The sequence below is a fragment of the Lepidochelys olivacea genome (genome assembly GCF_965140295.1).
Source record: "Lepidochelys olivacea isolate rLepOli2 genome assembly, chromosome: 2".
Taxonomy (NCBI): domain Eukaryota; kingdom Metazoa; phylum Chordata; order Testudines; family Cheloniidae; genus Lepidochelys; species Lepidochelys olivacea.
In genome coordinates this window covers 243867204-243888727 of record NC_140412.1, presented here as the reverse complement: position 1 = coordinate 243888727, position 21524 = coordinate 243867204, and the positions used below count along the sequence as shown (strand labels likewise).

General features: G+C 39.8%; 1 protein-coding gene across 2 annotated transcripts; it reads right to left on the bottom strand.

The window, feature by feature from the left end:
• Positions 1-276: 276 nt before the first annotated feature.
• GJD4 (gap junction protein delta 4) lies at positions 277-5499 on the bottom strand. 2 transcript variants are annotated; one of them, XM_084619269.1, is made up of 3 exons: positions 5411-5499; positions 4748-4888; positions 277-2272 (listed from the first exon to the last, which is right to left on the bottom strand). In XM_084619269.1, the coding sequence occupies exons 2-3, from the start codon at positions 4809-4811 to the stop codon at positions 1074-1076; spliced, it is 1263 nt and encodes a 420-aa protein (XP_084475395.1). In that variant the 5' UTR covers positions 4812-4888; positions 5411-5499; the 3' UTR covers positions 277-1073. The 2 variants fall into 2 exon arrangements, with proteins under 2 accessions (XP_084475395.1, XP_084475396.1); XM_084619270.1 differs by lacking the exon at positions 5411-5499 and adding an exon at positions 5084-5104.
• Positions 5500-21524: the final 16025 nt, after the last annotated feature.

Here is a 21524-nt window from a genome sequence, read left to right as displayed (position 1 = left end):
TAAGCTTGAGTCCGGCAGATCTTCCTAAGAGGGTATTGGCGGTTTTCAGAAATTTATATTCACGTTACGCACACACTCTGAAAGTTCCAGCACTCTCCACATCAGCTGTATGTTTATAGAATTGGCCTCACACTATGGGGATTTGCAGGAGGTAAAACCAGGCAGCAGCCTGACCTGCAATTAAGGGATAGCATTATTAGTATAGGTCAAAGTTTAGTAAGTACAAACCACTGAGCAGGAGGAGGAAAAGGACTATTAACTTTATTATCCCTTTCAGACACAATCAGGCCCTTTCTGATTTATACTGGAGACTCTAGTCATTTAAAAATAGATAGGTATAAAGACAAATAAACAAGCTCCAGAGTTCTGCCACAGCGTCTGCATTATTTATCCACCTGTCTGTCCATGTATCAGTTTGAGAGACATACAAGATACATTCAATCCATGTTTGTTCCCTGCATTCCTTCTCACAGCTGATAAAATACAATGACTTACAAAAGGTTTCTTTGTCCTAATATTTGTGATATTACAGCATAATCAACACAGATCCCATTAAAAAGACTTCACGGACTAGAGAACTAAATATTTAATGCTTTTCTATCTCTGATCAGTTTAATAATTAATGTGGTTCCTCTCCAGGAAATGATAAAACACATCACTGTCACACATGAAAAGCTAAACAAGCTCAACTAATATAAAGAAAAATATTATGCTTGACTACAACAATAATGAAATGAATATATATCTGAAAAGACTGTTAGAAGCCACATCAGCATAAATCTGTGGTAGTGGTTAGAAAGATCCCTAATATTCAATATTAAACATTCCAAACAGCAAAAGTTACCATCTTAATGAAATCTGCCACACAGTATTATCAAGGATTTCCATACAATCCTGTCAAAGTCACAGCAAGTTCTGCTTCCTGTTCTTCATTCCGCCAGAGAGATGTTTTATAAAATTATATTTTTACAGGCACAAAAACGGAATTTAACCAACACTGAGGTTTTGATGTCAGACTAGATGGTGCGAAATGTGTGTCATTCCAGGAGAAGTAAATGCAATGTCACGGCTCTTTACACCCATTCTGATTTTTTTGATCCCAAGTAGCCAGCACTGCTACAACTTGATTGCCCAATAGAAGCTTTTAGCTCAGCTGAAGAGTAACATCCTAAAAGCTTGCTCTGACTTCCAGAAGAGTAAACCCCAAGATGGGACTTGACCTGGGGTCTCAAAGTTAGGGAAGCCTCTTTGGTGAAGGTTTGCTGTTGCCCATGTCTCAGCTGCTTGTATGGAATATGGTGCTGGTCACTTATACACAGGGGCACGTCATTACTGCCTTGATTAGCAGCAAGGCTGTCTGCTAGACAGGGCTTATTGCTGTTACTGTTGAGGTTAGAGATGGCAGTTTGCTGGGAGACGATCTTCTCTTCCTCCTGAAGTTCTTCTTCATCTTCAGAATGAAGTGAGCAAGACACTTCACTAGTATGACTGTTGTGTGTCACTAGATGTTGATGGCCTTTGTCCTCTGGAGGTGGTGGAGAATCCTCCTGCTTGTCAGCTGCAGGCTGAAATGAACTGTGCTCATCCTCTGCATGGAGACCTTCCATCGGTTTATTTTGTCCATTTCTTACTGCCATTCTTTGGATGGCAAAGGCTAGATCAACAAGGCTAAGCAGAAAAGAGAGGCCACTCACCCCCCAAATGAAAATCATCATGATCGATTTTTCAGTAGGCCTGGAGATGTAGCAATCGACCATGCTGGTACAAGGAGACTGGTAACAGGAAAAGCGTTTAGGAACAACAAATCCGAAGAGATAATACTGTCCAGCTCCAAAGCTAGCCTCTGCCAGTGTTCTTAGAAAAAGGTGAACAGTGTATGCCCAAGAAAAATCAGGGATATTCAGAAGATCTGCCTTGCAGGATGGTCTAGTGACTGCAATGTTTTTGCAGCGTTCCTTCAAAGCTGAATGGCCAGCTAAGGCCTTCATTCCTTCATATCTATATGGCAAACAATGTGCTGTCACAACATGGATGGCTACTTTGTGCAGAACATAGATGCTGAATACAGCATAAGGTAGCAGAACAGACACTGTTTGAATGAGCCAGAATCGAAAGTGAGAGACAGGAGAGAAAATGTCATAGCACACGTTAGAGCATCCTGGTTGTAAGGTATTGCAGATAAACCGTTCTTGTTCATCTTGGTAGAGGGGGTATCCTGCTAACACTATCACCACCATTCTCAGCAAGATTACTAACGTTAGCCAGATCTTTCCTAGAGAGGAAGAAGAAATGGTGATAGACTCACAGCACAGAAAATGAAATCTAACAAGAGGCTCATATTGTTCACGCTGGATTACATTATTTATGAACAAAAATCAATTGGAATCTTTCCATTTACTTCAGTGGGCTTTGGATCAGGTCCTTAATTCTACAGTCCTTACTCCATTAAAACCCTTAGTAATATTGGGGCACGATCAAGCATTAATTGTTCTGAGTACCTCTCATTTATTTAATTTTTTCCATCAGACTCTATGCTTCTCAGGACCAGATCTTGTTTTGTTAGATCTTTGCAAAGTAATGTGTACACAGACATTGGTCTCTAAACAATTAAATAATAATTTAAAAAAAACCTTCTCCAGGGCTGTGGAGTTCGGTTGGTTTGAAAAAAAGGGCAGTTAGACTGAAAAAAGCTTGCATGTTATATCTTAGGAGTTTTTACTGATATATAAAATCTTTGGACAAACACTAACAACAGAAAAATTCAACCACCAGACTGGATATTTTGCAAAGGGGAAAAAAAGAAAACCAAAAAATTAGGACTCGAAACATTTACTGGAGTGGTTACTGAAACTCAGTACTACCACTATACTGATCAATATATGCAGATAGAGTTTGAAGCCAGGACATCCTGAGTTTCAGTCCTGGCTCTGCCACTGACTACCTATGGTCTTTGGAATGTCATTTAATAATCTCTCTGCCTCGGTTTCACTACTTAAAGCAAAACAATAAGGGGGGTTGAGTGATTAATATATACTTATCTACATTAACACAGGATAAAGGTTAAGGATTCAATTCTGCTTCCAGATAAATGCAATAGTAAAAATCTTTGACAAGAGTAGAAGCAGGAGTGGGACCGAATTAATGGTTGTGCAGAGCCCTAGAAATCTAAAGTACTGAGTGGTTCTCTCTGGTATAAACACACGTGGTTTTACAGGCAGAGAGTTGGTAAAATAGCCCCTGTAGGTATTGTTAAAAATAACACTTTTTACACAAAAATTATTAGGATTTTGCTTTTAGTGTATGCATACTTAGTCTTAGACAATCGCCTCTCCTACTTGCCAAAACACTAAGCACTTTTTTATAACATTTGTGTGAATCTTAAACATTTAAATGTTTGTAAAACATTGGGGTGTTAATATTTATTGGCATGCATTTGAGATGAGCTACATACCTCTCTTATGGCCAGCAAGAGAGACAATAACAATAACACAGCTCTCAGAAATGGTGAAACTGGGCAAGAATATATAAACAACTTGATAACTCCATGAAACCGCAGAATAGGTGATCATATTGAAACCCTCCCACAACCAACTAAACAATATATTTCCTAACCACAAACTGTTTCTGATGGCATTCTTGGTGTTTTCAGTTGGCTATTCTGGTGGAGAAAAATGGCTAGTATATGAAATCAAAAGTAGCCCTTAACAAATAATACTCTGTACTTTTATTATGCTTTTTATGCAAGGATCTCAATGTTTCAAAACCATTTATGAATTAAGCCTCTCAACACCCTGGGATGTGTTAGGGCATCAGTTTTTAATTAGAATGTACACATGAGAGAGTTCCGCTTAAAAATCACTTGATCCCTGTTAGGTTAGTACTATAGAGACAAGGTGGGTGAGGTAATAACTCTTATTGGACCATCTTCTTGGTGAGAGGGACAAGCTTTTTACAGATAACTCTGTGCATCATTTTCCCTAAGGGCTCAGTTCTGCAGACAGTTACTCAGCAAGCCATTTCATTGACAGTTACTGGATTACTTGCTGCAGTGAGCAATGTCCTGTAATAAATATTTACAGGACTGAGCTGTAAAGGCTAAAGTCGGTTGTCTTCAGTAGTCTTTGGATCTGGCCCTAAGTCATTTGCTCAAAATTACAAAGTGAATCAGTGATGGAATCTTATTAAAAGAAAAAAAAAAGACAAGACGGAGGTCATTGTCTGAGAAAATTAAAGGGCATTTTTAATATGCACTTGAATGCTGTAAACTTTTAAAACCCAACTATGAAAAACAAGATTGCTTAATCACCAAATAGTTTATTGAAAAATGTTTTGTTTTCTTCTCCCTATGTTATTTACTTCACTGTTAAAGCGGGCTATGTCATATAATGGAAAAATGTACTTTTTACATCTGCCTTGAGCTTTGAGTGTTCCATTACAGCTCTCAGTAGAGCTGGGAGGAAACTTGGTGGGTAAGAATAGCCAGATTTGAAAGCTCCCCTCCACCCCCCTCATTCATTTCTAACATTTAGATTCCTACTTCATCTGCTATGAATATTTTCTATTTAAAAAAAAATCAATCAACAGCTCTTATATCCCATAGCAAAACAATTAACTCTCTTTTGGAAGGGGGTCGTGGAATGGTCAGACTGATAGCTGGAAATGAAAGCTGATGAACAGGGAAGAAACCTGGATGATTTGGGGGGGATGAAACTCTCAAAGAAAGAGCACACCTTTTACAGATACTTACCTACAATCGTAACATTGTAGTTGAGAGTGATAATCAAAAACCCCAGTGAGTCCCAGCGCTCCATCTTTTTGAACTAGTTCACTACACTTTCAGCTTCTGAAAGCTTAAGGAGGATTCTGGCATTTTCAAAGCAAATTAGACCTAGACAGAGAAGGAAGAAAATAAATATATGCGGGGAAAACACTCAATCATTAACAACATTATTGATGAAGAATTATTTTTATGAAAGAGCTAAATAGGCCTGCTGACTTTTGCAAATTGGGAACAAACCCTCCCTAGGAAATACAGTTGATTTCACAAAAGTTCTAGCTTCACAGATCTATTTGCTGCACTTACCTCTGTGGTCCCCCTGTCCTGACAACTGCAAGTAGACAAAAGGCAACAGAAGTAATCTCAACCATTGTGGGCTATTCTTACCCTCCCAGGGCATTCCAGCCTCCTGGCATTGCTGGGATATTTCAGTGGCAAAAATCAGACACCAGTACAGGAAATAATAGAAGCCTCTCTGTTTCCCCAAGGGGAATACAGATGAAAAATACAAGGAAAGGGGATACGAAGGGACCAACATCCCTGTCTTCGGAAGGCATTTTCAGTTTAGCAACTCTTTACTAGGAAGCTATCCCATTGCAATTTCCCCAAAGTAATTTTATTAATAAAACACACCTCCTCTGAGAGGACATCATGGTCTTGTCAATCACAGTTGCACCAAAAATTCCATAACTTGCCTTCAGCCTGAGAGGAGAGCAATCTCTACCCTGCAGGGATATGGAGGATGAAAATGATGAAATCTTTAATAGCATCTTGGAAAATAAAAATCTTCTTTTTAAAGTCATTTTCATTTGGATGAGTTCTTCCTGTCTGAACTGTTTTCCATTGTAGTCATCACTGGGAAGAGCCTAGTAGAAATTGCCTGAATTGATAATCTAAGCAGATATTTGTGACATTTACTATTTAAGAAGTAAGCCATAGCATGTAGTGTGTTAAGGCTAAACTCTACTTACACAATCTGTTCTGAGTGATGGGCATAGCAAACCAGGAGGAAATGATGACTAAGGCCTTGCCATGGCATGTAGACCACACGGAGCTACACACTGCAGTGAAAAGCAGGCTTTTCCACATTGTGGTGTGTAGCTACACCCAGCAATGAAAGGATCCAGGAGCAGAGGGGCAGCCAAGAAAGGCTCCAACAGTCGGGAGGCAGTGAGATACTACACTTCAAAAAACAGCAGTGTAGACATGGGAGGCCCTGTTGGGGTAGACAGAGAGCCCTGTCAGGTATATACTCAAAGGTTCTGGAGTTTCTGCATCCGGAGCAGTGCCTTACCATCTACACTGTTCTTTGTATCTATGCTAGATGTATATGCAGCATATGTACTAGACACTGTCAGAAGTGTAGACGTAGCCTGAGTCACCCCTAGCTCCAGAGAGAAAATAATCTACGACTGTTACAGAGCCAAGGCTTCTTCCACTCCTCACCCTTCTTCCACCCTCACCCCAGAATCTGCTTTTCCCTTCCCTTCCATCCCATCTGTAACCCACAATGTGTGCTGTGGTTGCAAGGATAATTCCATCTGGGCCTTAAATTACTGGGGGGCAGGGAGGGGGAGGGAGATTAAAGTAGCGTGTGTATGAATCTATTTAGTGCTGGAGAAAAGTGGTGGTTTGACAGGCCTGAAAGCCTCTATTGAGCCATAGAACAGGCAAAAGCGTGAGCATGTCAATGCAACCCTGCAAATGCATTTCTACCTGGAGACACTCTCTGCTGAGGGAGTGGAATAGGCCAAGGTTTGCCTGGACATCGGGACTGAACTATTTGTAGGTTTGGTGGAATTAGATTTTTTTAATATAACTTTGACAATTACTTTTAATCTAACACTTGATTTTTATAAATTTAAAATGTCACAGGTGTGGGATTATTATGGGGGGGCTCAGACACTGTGGGAGATCAGACAATTATTTAGTAACAGTAGACACGGAGATTCAACAAGTTAAAGCTTTATAACCATTAAAAACATAAATTGTCAACTCGTCAAAATATACAAAGTAAATTTCCTTAAACCAGACTCTAAAGTTCTCAAGCAGCATTTTCTTACTTTGCCTCATCAGTTATTAGCTATGGAAATATTTTTCATTGGTTTGTGTGAGTATAGTAAAATTGACATTTATCGATTTAAAAAAAAATCTAATCCTTTCAAGACCACCTATTTACTGAAACTGTCAACTGAAGAGCGTCAGTACAAGTTGTAGCATGACTGGGTCATGGGATGGGGACCCTGGTCCATTGGTAATGGGATAATTTCCCATTCTCCCCAGCCCATATTCCCGCAATATGTAACAATTCCAAAAACATTTTCTCTAGGGGCTCTCTGAATTCACTGAGACTTAATCAGGAATGCTCAAGGCCTCAGACAGGACAGCAAGAGAATCATTTGTGTTAGTCTGCCTAAGGGAAACATAAAAACCAGTGTATGCAGATGGAACTTCAAAAAAAATAAAATGATGATGAGGATTTACCTTAGTCAAAGATTTTAATCTGAAGTGATAAATATATGTAGTATTAAGTTTTTAGTACTCTTGTAATAAACTTTTTCCAACCAAAGGGAGCTCTTTAGTACTGTACTGTACTGTTTTTATGGTACTTGAAGTTGCGTTTTTGTGGTCTTCGAGGGAGGGGGAGAGTTAGGAGAGGGAAAGAGCGCAAATAACCATATTAATTTTGGAAAAGTAGCTACTCGTGTGAAACTTCCTTTATCAAAAATAGAATCAGGAATGTTAAGATGCTGACAGGATACTAATGCACAGCAGCTGCATTGACACAGTAGGTCATAAATTGTTCATCATGTCAAATAATCACAAGTTAAAATGTCCTTAGCCACTTTTAATATGATAGACTATAACAGTATGTGAAGAATAAGCATATTTGTTCCTTAAAACCCCATCTGCCATCCTTTTTGACTGTGGCAGATGAGAAAATCTGGGCACAATGGCTCCATGACAGGGAGATGTGCTGAGATGGGTAGGTGTATTTTTCTTTTTAAAAATAAAGCATTATCCTGTAGGCTTATGAACTGTGTTGTAATCTCTGCCCTAGAGAAGAGGGGATAGGGCACAGTTAGGAGACCTGTGTTCTAATCTGCTCTATCACTACTATGCTGTGTGACTTTAGGCAAGTTACTAAGCTTTTTAAGGCAGGGGCTGTCTTTGGGCTTGTCTCTACTTACCATGGATTGACACTACAGTGATCGATCCACCAGGGGTCAATTTAGCAGGCCTAGTGAAGACCCTCTAAATCAACTGCCGATCACACTCCGGTACTGCACCGGAATGAGAAGCATAAGGTAAGGCAACAGGAGAGTTTCTCCTGTCAACCCGCTGTGGTGTAAACACCGCAATAAGTGTACCTAAGGTACGTCGTCTCCAGCTACGTTACTCATGTAGCTGAAGTTGTGTAACGTAGGTCAATTTGGCCCCATAGTGTAAACCTGCCCTTTGACTATGTTTTCATACAATGCCTAGCAAACTAGGGCTTTGATCTCAGCTGTAGCTGGGAGGTACCTCAGTAATACACTTAACCATAAATATAAAACTCAGTGCCATGTGGTATTTCTATGTTGCCTATGGAATTATGTAAAATGTCAGCTGATTCTTCACTATCGTTCATTTTCAAAATGTATATTTTTGTCTTCCAAATAACTGGAGTCAGAAACAGTTTGTTTTCCCTTAATTCATGAAATATGTGAAGCAGTGATGAGAATTTTTCCACACAGCTGAAGGTGTCTTTTCCAGATGTATGATCCCTCATGTTTACTATTCACCTTGTACTCTTCCCTAGGATCCTGTTTGTCAATAGATACCAAAGCTAAATAATTTAGAGATTGGATTATTCCCATATCTGATCATCCTCGAATTTTGGCAAAGCTGAGTGCTGAAATCTGTGATCCAAGCCCACGTGAACAAACTATGTATTTTTTTAAAAAAGAGGTGACTACAGGTGAAACATCACTGTAATACCCTGCAGTCGTTTCATCTCTTTTCCCTTGCAGTTCCTTAAAGAGCCACAGCACAGCCCTCACTTGAAGGGGTCAGCAATGAAATACAAGAAGGTGCAATAAATCTATTTTCAAATCCACAACTGCTGTCTGAGTTTAAAACCACTTACAACAAATTCAGGGCTTGAACCGGCAAACACTTACATGAGTGACGCCACTCCTGTGAGTATCCTACTGAGAGTGCAAACAGTTGTGCACATATCAGGATGATATTTAATAATGGACAACATTTGGCAGAAGTGGTGAAAACAATAATCCATGGTTGCATACAGACCTACCTGTGCGGACCCATGTCATGTTCTCTGCTAAAGGTTAATCAATGTGGCAGAATGTATAATGTAATGTAAAGACTGTGCTTAGGCTCTGGGTGAGGAGGACTCAGTGCAGCTCAGGCTTAACTAGTGTAGTACACACATTAACATGTATTACACATGTATGGGATTCATACTGTGTACTTCATATGGCATCTGAATGTTGGGTAGGTTTGCTAATTGACTTGTGTGATGCTTTCCCCTCAAATGCGGATTACTCCTGTTCTGTTCACAGTGAGCTGTACGTATCCCAAAACACTTTGCAGAGCTGAATTCAGCTCTTAGCATAGGACAGTGGTTCTCAGCTCTGGTCCACCACTTGTTCAGGGAAAGCCCTGGCACGCCGGGCCGGTTTGTTTACCTGCCACATCCGCAGGTTCGGCCGATCACGGCTCCCACCGGCATAGGCATAGGCAAATACAAAACCTATCAGAGACCAGATACGTTATTACTATGTCCTAGAGAGTTCTTTCACAGCCCATTGGTGCCTGGAAGGTGGCATCTAAAACAAAGAGAAGAAAGGCGCAAGTTGCTACAGAAAAACAAGACAAAATGCTGATTGGTGAGTTAAGTTTTGGGTAAAAACCCCACTTCTTCAGATGCGTGCCCATGTTTTTTACCCACGAAAGCTTATGCCCAAATAAATCTGTGTTAGTCTTTAAGGTGCCACCGGACTCATTGTTTTTGTGGATACAGACTAATACGACTACCCCTCTGATTCTTTACTCTACTCAAGCTCTTTGCCTAAACAACTTAGGAAACCTTACTCATGCCACAAGGAGGTATGTCTGCTGGGAAGTCACCTTCCCCTCTTGTCATCACCTCCAGTCCAATATCTCCTGGAGCTTCAATCCTTTACTGGGTCTTCAGAAAGGGACAATTAGCCACTTCCACATCAATTACTTTCAGGGAGCTATCTGGTGCAGCCACTGACCCTTCTGCTCCCAGAAAGCTATGGGGGAAATGCATGTGTGAATTAACAGTTCAAGTCTGGACAGGGGTTGGGCTTGATCCTTGACACAAACGGGTTCACCCATGCTTAATTATTAAGAAACCTATCTGGCACACAAGGTACATACAGTGTACTGTACTTTGTTTTTTTCCTCTTCTCGTATTTAGTAAATCTAAAAGCTGAGATTGTTTTAGCTATATGCCCACTGGGGTTTTATCTATTCTGATTCCTATTTTGCCTCAAGGCAAATCGCCTTCTCAGTAACTGTTTGGAAAGGTCATCTTTCTTTATGAAGCTTGTGTTCTAAGATAATACCCTATCCAAGGAGCAGTTCTTTTAGACACTGATTCAGCAAAGAAATTAAGAACATAAACCCATCTCTATTCAGCAAAGCACTTTGGCATGTGCTTAACTTTAAACACTGTTAAGTTTGACTTCAGTGGAACCTGAGCATGTGCTTTGCTGAATCAGGATCTTGGGGCCAGCTTTCTCAAAAGTATTTAAATGCCTAAAGATGCAGGTAGGCCCCCTAGCACATTTTCAAAAGCACCTAACCAGGTTGGGCACCCAACTCCTATTGAAATGCGTAGCAGGACATCTACTGAGGGTTTGCACCAGTGTATCTACATCAGTTCAAAAATCTCTGGTACAGACAGGGACTAGGCTATTTTGTGACTACTGTTTACATGACACTCAGCTTTGTGATTATGTTTTGTATACAGTAAACAAGCATTTGAGGCTCAAAATGCTGAACACATTCTGGGCTTGATTCAGTACTGTAGGTGAGCGTAAATGTGGGTGAATAGTGTTTACCCACTTCTCATTTGGGTAATATGGACTCTTGTTTAGGTTTGTTTAGTTTACCCACCTATTTTTTTACCACTATACCACCAGCTTGATCCTGGACTCTTATTTGTTTCTATTAGTGCCCACTATGTGTTAGGTTTCAGAGTAGCAGCCGTGTTAGTCTGTATTCGCAAAAAGAAAAGGAGGACTTGTGGCACCTTAGAGACTAACCAATTTATTTGAGCATGAGCTTTCGTGAGCTACAGCTCACTGCAGCAGAAGGCACTTTCCAAACACAATAGGGGGCCCAGTCCTTGACCCAGGGAGCTCAGAATCTAAATATAGACAAAAGGCAAGGGAAAGAGTGCAAAAAGTTGGTAGAAGGAGCAAAGTGGTCTTTGGCCTTGGCCTGGTAAGAAAGTGAATGGCTCCAGTTTATCCTTTTACAGGTATTGTCAGTTACTCCACAAATATGTCAGTGCAATCAGCTGGCTTCCTGCCAGTGCCACAGCAGAGGGGGGTTTGAATTCAGAGAGGGGAGTAGCCTTGCTCTTGAGCTTTTTTGATTTTTGCCTGAGTAGGGAGTTCAGGATCAGCTCCTTATACAGCACTTTTCACAGTTGTCAAGTCCCTCTGTAACCAGCCAGAGACCAACCAAATACAACCTCCAAGTAATAAACAGAACTAGGATAACAAAACACCTGAGGGACAGATTTTCAAAAGCCACAAAGAAGAAGTAAGCCCACAGCTCATTAAAAGTCAATGCTAGTTGGACACAGTTCCCATTTGTGGCTTTGCAAATCTTCACCAAGTCATAGTAGTGTGGTTTGCTTAATTTACTGATTCTCAGATCTGTTATTCCTTCTGTACACACCAATCCCATTGGCATGACTGGGAGGTATGCTCGTATCTCACAACAATAGACCATATCTGAGCATCAGGAAACTAAGCAAGGACCATAATACGATTTAAGAGATTCCTTTAGTCTACTTAATTTTAGTTGGCTCTATTGGCATTGTTTCTGGAAGGATTTTTCACATTATAAGGGAATCTTGGTACTTATACGTGTGAGGTATCAATACCATGGAAACAGTTAAAATAAGATATAAACATCTTAAATACTAAAAATAATCAAACAGGTTATAATATTGAATAGAGGGTATATTAGTATGTGGAATATCTCACTTTAACTAAATTTACCACTCAGTGCTGTATATTTTGGCTATATACCATGAAACAGAACTCCTTAAACATAGCCAGGTTTGTGGAGAGCAAATAGATTACTGTTTTCAGCATTCTCAACAAGAGAGGTTATTGTGTTGGTTCTGGACATTGGTAAATAAATCTGTCATATCAGGTTTAACACACAGGCAGCCGTTTTAGAATTAAAATAGAGTTCTTTACACCTTCTTGTATTTCATGGCTAACCATTTTAAGAAACAAAACTCATACTGTTGTCTCCATTATTGAGGACTGAGACAGCTTTTTCTTACATTAGAGACAAATGATTTGTAGTGAGATGGTCATTCAAGTCAAGCAAAGAAAACCAGGCTCTACAGAGAAATGGCAAATGTGTAAATTAAAGACTGAAGAAATAAGAAATATGGTAGCAGGTTCTTTCCTTATTTTATTTAGAATGTAAAATTCAGAATGTATAGGAATACTACTGGGTGTCAATTTCTTCTTGGATGCAAAGAAATTTCTTCACAACCAATTAAGTGCATCCCTGTGCAAAAGGCCAGCATAAAACCTATGCCTCACATAAATCTCACGTAAGCCCACAAAATAAAACTTTAAATGCTGGATAGACCTTGTGCTGCACAAAATGAAAATTTTCCTAAAAGCAGCATTTCCTCCAATACACAACAGGCCCAGTCTATTCATTTATCACATTGCGTCATAATGAGAGATCATTTGTTTGGATTGTTCTCCACTGTTTTTTGTTTAATTATTTTTGTTTTAGGAACACTTTAATATTCTTCTTAATTTTCATTCAGATCCTTTGTTGAAAATGTTCTAGTCATAAAGAGGATGGGGACAGATTGTTCTCTATGCTCACAAGAGGTAGGAAAACAAGTAATAATCTTAATCTGCATTAAGGGAGATTTAGGTTAGAAATTAGGAAAAAATTCTGACAAAAATAGTTAAGCACTAGAATAGGTTACCAAGGCAGGCTGTGGAATTCCCATTCCTGGAGGTTTTTAAGAAAAGGTTGTACAAACATCTGTCAGGGATAGTCTAGGAGTATACCTGATTCCACCTCAGCACCAGAGGAGGACTAGATAACCTCTTGAGGTCTCTTCCAGCCCTACACATTTTTATGATTCTGTGATTCAATACTTGGTTTCTTTGAGCTATCTCATCATATACGTCCACTGGCCACACTGGAGATCATTAGCAGGATGAGCATAACGATGAGATTTCTTTAGCCTGAGCTTGATTATACTTTTTTACTTTTGAACTTGAAATCTTGAACGATGTTAATGTACTGTTTTAATAAAGTAAAAAATACACACAAACCTTATATAAAACTGTCAATTGTCTGGAGTGGCTCAGGTACCAATCTCAGCACAGACTGCGGCGAACCAGGGTACACAAATCCCAAATTGGTTGTGAGTTCTATACTTAAACTTCACCAACCAAGTATCCAGTATGAATTCCTCAGGTACTAGAACAGCCTAACCATGGAGTCACAGTCCCCCTTGGTATTCTGATATAGCTTGTCTTTGTAATAGATGGTCCCTTACACCAAAGTTCAGGTTACTCCCAGTCCAAAAGGACCAGTCACTTAGCCCAGGTCAATTGATCCTACACAAAGACAATGCTTGTAGCCAGTCCTATAATAAATTAACTTAAGATTTATTAACTATGAAAAAGAAATGTTATTTACAACTTTAAAACAAGTTAACACACACACAGTAAGTTACAGTCTTAAACTCTATAAGTCCTCTAGGGCTAATCCAGGCTAAGCAGCTGGGCTCCCTTGCTCACACTTAGAAATCTTGCTCTCCCAAAATCCAAGCAGCATAGAGACCCAGTTTCTTCTTGTCAGGGATTTTTACTTCCTTCCCGCAGAGTTCAAGGTGATAGGACAAGTCTTCATGCAAGGCTGCTCTTCATGGGGGTGGAGGGAGCAATCAGCAAAGTCTTTGCCCTTTGATGTTTCACAGTGGCTCGTTTGGTTTCAGTGAGCCTTCTTGTGTGCAGGACTTAACACATGCTGTAGGAAGCCAGCCTTTACATTAATGAAGGCTTCTTTCCTGATTGGTGAGTTACAGTTACAGAGGTTTACAATTCAAACACTTATACCATGGGGTACAGATATTAAGTGAGATTAATACATGCAGCATCCCACAAGCATTTCATAAAGTCTAAACACACTTTTATAAATCTAATACCTATTTAATATAATACTAACACATAGGTGAGCCAGACTGGTTTCCAACTGTGCATTCTTCAGTGTTCAGTTGGAGCCTAGGGGCCTTGGCATGAGCTGGTACCTGGTCTGCCAGCGTCACATAAACCATACAAAAAATATATGTTAAAGAAATAGTGTGTTGTATATATGTATATTAAAGAAGTGGAGTGCAGGATCTGGTCCAAGAGGTAACTATAACAGGACCACTTTGAAATAGTGACCAGAATATAACAACATTTAACATTCCTTTGGTGGGAAGAACACCTCAACAGCCCAACACTGTGGCATTTAATTTCAGAAAGGGGAGCTATGCAAAAATGAGGAGGTTAGTTAAACAGAAATTAAAAGGTACAATGACTACAGTGAAATCCCTTCAAGCTGCATGGACGCTTTTCAAAGACACCATAATAGAGGCTCAACTTAAATGTATACCCCAAATTAAAAAACACAGTAAAAGAACTAAAAAAGAGCCACTGTGGCTTAAACATGTAAAAGAATCAGGGAGAGATAAAAAGGCATCTTTTAAAAAGTGGAAGTCAAATCCTAGTGAGGTAATAGAAAGGAGCATAAACACCACCAAATTAAATGTAAAAATGTAATAAAAAAACAAAAAGGAGTTTGAACAGCTAGCCAAAAACTCAAAAGGTAATAAAATGTTTAAGTACATCAGAAGCAGGAAGCCTGCTAAACAACCAGTGGGGACGATCGAGATACAAAAGGAACACTATCATCTGTAAGTCATTGTGGAGAAACTAAATGAATTCTTTGCTTCAAGTCTTCACAGCTGAGGATGTTAGCGAGATTCCCAAACCTGAGCCGTTCTTTGTAGGTAACAAATCTGGGGAACTGTCACAGATTGAAGTGTCACTAGAGGAGGTTTTGGAATTAATGGATAAACTTAACAGTAACAGGTCACCGGGACTAGATGGCATTCACCCAAGAGTTCTGAAAGAACTCAAATGTGAAATTGCGGAACAATTAACTACGGTTTGTAACCTGTCCTTTAAATCAGCTTCTGTACCCGATGACTGGAAGATAGCTAATGTAATGCCAATAGTTAAAAAGGGCTCTGGAGGTGATCCTGGCAATTACAGACTGGTACGTTAGTACCAGGAAAATTATTTGAAACAATTTTTTCTGCGGAAAAGGAACTAGGGGTGACAGTGGACGATTCTGCAGAAAAGGACCTAGGGGTGTGTCAAGGTTCCTCCCCCACTCTGAACTCTAGGGTACAGATGTGGGGACCTGCATGAAAAACCTCCTAAGCTTATCTTTACCAGCTTAGGTCAAAACTTCCCTAAGGTACAAAATATTCCACCCGTTGTCCTTGGACTGGCCGCTACCACCACCAAACTAATACTGGTTACTGGGGAAGAGCTGTTTGGACGCATCCTTCCCCCCAAAATACTTCCCAAAACTTTGCACCTCACTTCCTGGACAAGATTTGGTAAAAAGCCTCACCAATTTGCCTAGGTGACTACAGACCCAGACCCTTGGATCTTAAGAACAATGAACAATCCTCCCAACACTTGCACCCCCCTTTCCTGGGAAATGTTGGATAAAAAGCCTCACCAATTTGCATAGGTGACCACAGACCCAAACCCTTGGATCTGGGAACAATGAAAAAGCATTCAGTTTCTTACAAGAAGACTTTTAATAAAAATAGAAGTAAATAGAAATAAAGAAATCCCCCCCTGTAAAATCAGGATGGTAGATATCTTACAGGGTAATTAGATTCAAAAACATAGAGAACCCCTCTAGGCAAAACCTTAAGTTACAAAAAAGATACACAGACAGAAATAGTTATTCTATTCAGCACAATTCTTTTCTCAGCCATTTAAAGAAATCATAATCTAACACATACCTAGCTAGATTACTTACTAAAAGTTCTAAGACTCCATTCCTGGTCTATCCCCGACAAAGACAGACTATAGACAGACCCACAGACCCTTTGTTTCTCTCCCTCCTCCCAGCTTTTGAAAGTATCTTGTCTCCTCATTGGTCATTTTGGTCAGGTGCCAGCGAGGTTACCTTTAGCTTCTTAACCCTTTACAGGTGAGAGGAGCTTTCCCCTGGCCAGGAGGGATTTCAAAGGGGTTTACCCTTCCCTTTATATTTATGACAGGGTGACAGTGGACGAAAAGCTGGATATGAGTCAGCAGCGTGCCCTTGTTGCCAAGAAGGCCAATGGCATTTTGGGATGTATAAGTAGGGGCATAGCGAGCAGATCAAGGGACGTGATCGTTCCCCTCTATTCGACATTGGTGAGGCCTCATCTGGAGTACTGTGTCCAGTTTTGGGCCCCACACTACAAGAAGGATGTGGATAAATTGGAGAGAGTCCAGCGAAGGGCAACAAAAATGATTAGGAGTCTGGAACACATGACTTATGAGGAGAGGCTGAGGGAACTGGGATGGTTTAGTCTGCAGAAGAGAAGAATGAGAGGGGATTTGATAGCTGCTTTCAACTACCTGAGAGGTGGTTCCAGAGAGGATGGTTCTAGACTAATCTCAGTGGTAGAAGAGGACAGGACAAGGAGTAATGGTCTCAAGTTGCAGTGGGGGAGGTGTAGGTTGGATATTAGGAAAAACTTCTTCACTAGGAGGGTGGTGAAACACTGGAATGCATTACCTAGGGAGGTGGTAGAATCTCCTTCCTTATAAGTTTTTAAGGTCAGGCTTGACAAAGTCCTGGCTGGGATGATTTAATTGGGGATTGGTCCTGCTTTGAGAAGGGGGTTGGACTAGATGACCTCCTGAGGTCCCTTCCAACCCTGATATTCTATGATTCTATGAATAGTAAAGAATAAAATTGTCTGACACATAGAAGAATATAAATTGTTGCACAAAAGTCAGCAAGGTTTGTGTAAAGGGAAATCATGTTTTACTAATCTATTCGAGTTCTTTGAAGGTGCTCTATATTGTCTCAAAGTTCCCCTCTGAGGGGGCTAAACATATAGTGGAGATTTTCAACGGCACAAAAAAAAAACAGTCAGACACTTAACTTCCATTGACTTTCAATGGGAATTGGGCTCCTCACCTGTGTTCCCTCTAAGGTGCGTGCCTACACACAAGGCCATCAAGGGTTGCACAGCAGCCATGCACACAGGTGAGTGGAGAGAATGCGGAGGGTGGGGACAGTAGGGTGAGGTGATGTGGGGTTGGGGGAACTTGAGGCATGTAGGGCTGGTGTGAGAGGAGAGGTGCCTCTCTCTTGGCCCCAGCTCTGGCTGGGATGGGAGATGCATGTCTCTCCCTCTCTCTCACACACACACTCAGTCTTCCACACTCACCTCCCAACACATACCTGTAGTATTGTTGTTGTTACTTCTTGATACTTCCTGCAATGCACATATATTCTCTCTCATTTTATTCTTTCAGCAAGCTACTTTATTTTTTTGACAGGTCTACGCATTTCATAATGTTTATTTCTCTCTTATGCTTAAATTTAATTCTTTGAGTTGTGAGTTCTAAAATGCCTAGCCTGTCCTGGTTGGAGTAATTATCCCTATGGTAACTTCTTAAAAATATATATTCTATCTAGGATTTTAGTTTCTACTAGCAGCGCACATCTCCTCCAGGGAGTTTATATTAATATAGTTTCAAAAAGTATTACCTTAGACATGCCTATCAGCTGGGATGAGCACTGCCACTCAAGGGTAGAATTCTTCATAACCCTGCCCAGAGCACTCACAGTTAATTGGGGTTATCTCAAGAGGCTAATCAACAACGAGCAGATCCTGTGGAAAATATTGTACACATTCATGAAATTAAACTGTCATAACATATATGCTGAATTGTGGTTACAGAAAGAGGGCTGAATTGTGGTTACAGAAACAACCACAATTCTGGCATTTCCAGTGATTGATTTTGCAACCTAAATAAGAACATAAGAATGGCCATACTGGGTCAGACCAATGATCCATCCAGCCCAGTATCCTGTCTACCAACAGTGGCCAATGCCAGGTGCCCCAGAGGGAGTGAACCTAAGAGGTAATCATGTGATCTCTCTCCTGCCATCCATCTCCACCCTCTGACAAACAGAGGCTAGGGACACCATTCCTTACCCATCCTGGCTAATAGCCATTCATGGACTTAACCTCCATGAATTTATCTAGTTTTCTTTTAAACCCTGTTATAGTTCTAGCCTTCACAACCTCCTCAGGCAAGGAGTTCCACAGGTTGACTGTGCGCTATGTGAAGAAGAACGTCCTTTTATTTGTTTTAAACCTGCTGCCCATTAATTTCATTAGGTAGCCCCTACTTCTTATATTATGGGAACAAGGAAATAACTTTTCCTTATTCACTTTCTCCACACCACTCATGATTTTATATACCTCTATCATATTCCCCCTTAGTCTCATCTTTTCCAAGCTGAAAAGTCCTAGCCTCTTTAATCTCTCCTCATATGAGACCCATTCCAAACCCCTAATAATTTTAGTTGCCTTTTTCCTGAACCTTTTCTAATGCCAGTATATCTTTTTTGAGATGAGGAGACCACATCTGTACACAGTATTCAAGATGTGGGCATACCATGGATTTATACAAGGGCAATAAGATATTCTCCATCTTATTCTCTATCCCTTTTTTAATGATTCCTAACATCCCGTTTGCTTTTTTTTTTTTTTTTTTTTACACTGCCATTGCACACTGTGTGGACATCTTCAGAGACTATCCACAATGACTCCAAGATCTTTCTCCTGATTAGTTGTAGCTAAATAAGCCCCCATCATATTCTATGTATAGTTGGGGTTATTTTTTCCAAAGTGCATTACTTTACATTTATCCACATTAAATTTCATTTGCCATTTTATTGCCCAGTCATTTAGTTTTGTGAGATCTTTTTGAAGTTCTTCACAGTCTGCTTTGGTCTTAACTATCTTGAGCAGTTTAGTATCGTCTGCAAACTTTGACACCTCACTGTTTCCCCCGTTCTCCAGATCATTTATGAATAAGTTGAATAGGATTGGTCCTAGGACTGACCCTTGGGGAACACCACTACTTACCCCTCTCCATTCTGAAAATTTACCATTTATTCCTTCCCTTTGTTCCCTGTTTTTTAACCGGTTCTCAATCCATGAAAGGATCTTCCCTCTTATTCCATGACAACTTAATTTACGTAAGAGCCTTTGGTGAGGGACCTTGTCAAAGGCTTTCTGGAAATCTAAGTACACTATGTTCACTGGATCCCCTTTGTCCACGTGTTTGTTGACCCCTTCAAAGAACTTGAATAGATTAGTAAAACATGATTTCCCTTTACACAAAGGGACTTTTGTGCAACAATTTATATTCTTTTATGTGTCTGACAATAGAGCACCTGACTAATGACCATATGATGCCTGCAGAAGCTATGATTCTGGCTTGGGGTGGACAGGATAGTATACAAGGAGCCCAGAGAGTCCAACTCTCCTCAGGACAGGGATTCCCTATCATAGTGTTAAACAATGGAATACAAATTGAAATTTATTAAATATTTTAGATGTTTTTCTACAGTTTCGTATATATTGTATTCTGTGTTGTAATTGAAATCAAAGTGTATATTTTTATTACAAATATTTGCACTGTAAAAATTATCAGCGTAAGAAATAGTATTTTTCAATTCACCTCATGCAAGCACTGTAGTGCAATCTGTCATGAAAGTGCAACTTACAAATGTAGAATTATTTGTTACGTAACTGCACTCAAATACAAAACAATGTAAAACTTCAGAGCCTACAAGTCCATTCAGTCCTACTTCTTGTTCAGTCAATCACAAAGAAACAACTTTGTTTACATTTACAGGAGATAATGCTGCCCTCTTCCTGTTTACAATGTCACTAGAAAGTGAGAAAGGCATTTGTAGCTGGCACTGCAAGGTAATTACGTGCTAGATATGCTAAATATTTGTATGCCCCTTCATGCTTCAGCCACCGTTCCAGAGGACATGCTTCCATGCTGATGACGATCGTTAAAAAAATGCCTTAATAAAATTTGTGACTGAACTCCTTGGGGGAGAATTGTATATCCCCTGCTCTGTTTTACCCACAATCTGCCATATATTTCATGTTATAGCAGTCTTGGATGATGACCCAGCACATGTTCATTTTAAGAATACTTTCAATTCAGATTTCACAAAACACAAAGTAGATACAAATGTGATATTTCTAAAGATAGCTACAGCACTCGACCCAAGATTTAAGAATCTGAAGTGCCATCCAAAATCTGAGAGGGACAAGGTGTGAAACATGTTTTCAGAAGTGTTAAAAGAGCAACACTCTGATGCAGAAACGACAGAACCCAAACCACCAAAAAAGAAAATCAACCTTCTGCTGGTGGCATCTGACTCAGATAATGAAAATGTGTCGGTCCGCACTGCGTTGGATGGGTATTGAGCAGAACCCGTCATCGGCATGGATACATGTCCCGTGGAATGGTGGTTGAAGCATGAAGGGACATATGAATCTTTAGCGTATCTAGCATGTAAATATCTTGCGACGCTGGCTACAACAGTGCAATGCAAACGCCTGTTCTCACTTTCAGGTGACATCATAAATAAGAAGCTGGCAGCATTATCTTCTGCAAATGTAAACAAACTTGTTTGTCTGACCAATTGGCTGAACAAGAAGTAGGACTGAGTGGACTTGCAGGCTCTAAAATTTTACATTCTTTTATATTTGAATGCAGTTTTTTGGGTACATAATTCTACATTTGTAAGTTCAACTTTCATGATAAAGATTGCACTACAGTACTTGTATTAGGTTAATTGAAAAATACAATTTCTTTTGTTATTTACAGTGCAAATACATGTAATCAAAAATAAATATAAAATGAGCACTGTACACTTTGTATTCTGTGTTGTAATTGAAATCAATATACCGGTATTTGAAAATGTGGAAAACATCCAAAAAATCTCAATAAATAGTATTCAATTATTGTTTAACAATGCGATTAATTTTTTTAATCACTTAACAGCCCTAGTCCGAACTCTTTCCAATTTTTAAAAATCATTTTTGAATTGTGGCCAAAGAACGGGACACAGTATTAGAGAATGGTCTCAGTAATGCCATATACAGAGGAAATACCACCTCCCTACTTCCACTTGATGTTTCCTGATAAAACATTCAAAGATAATGTTTGCCTTCTCAGCTACAGCATCCCACTGGCAGATCATGTTCTGCTGATTATCTACCATGAGCTAGAGTCACTGCATTCTAGGATACTGTCTCATCTTGTAAGTGTGACCTATATTCTTTCTTCCTAGATGTATGATGTTAGATTTGGTT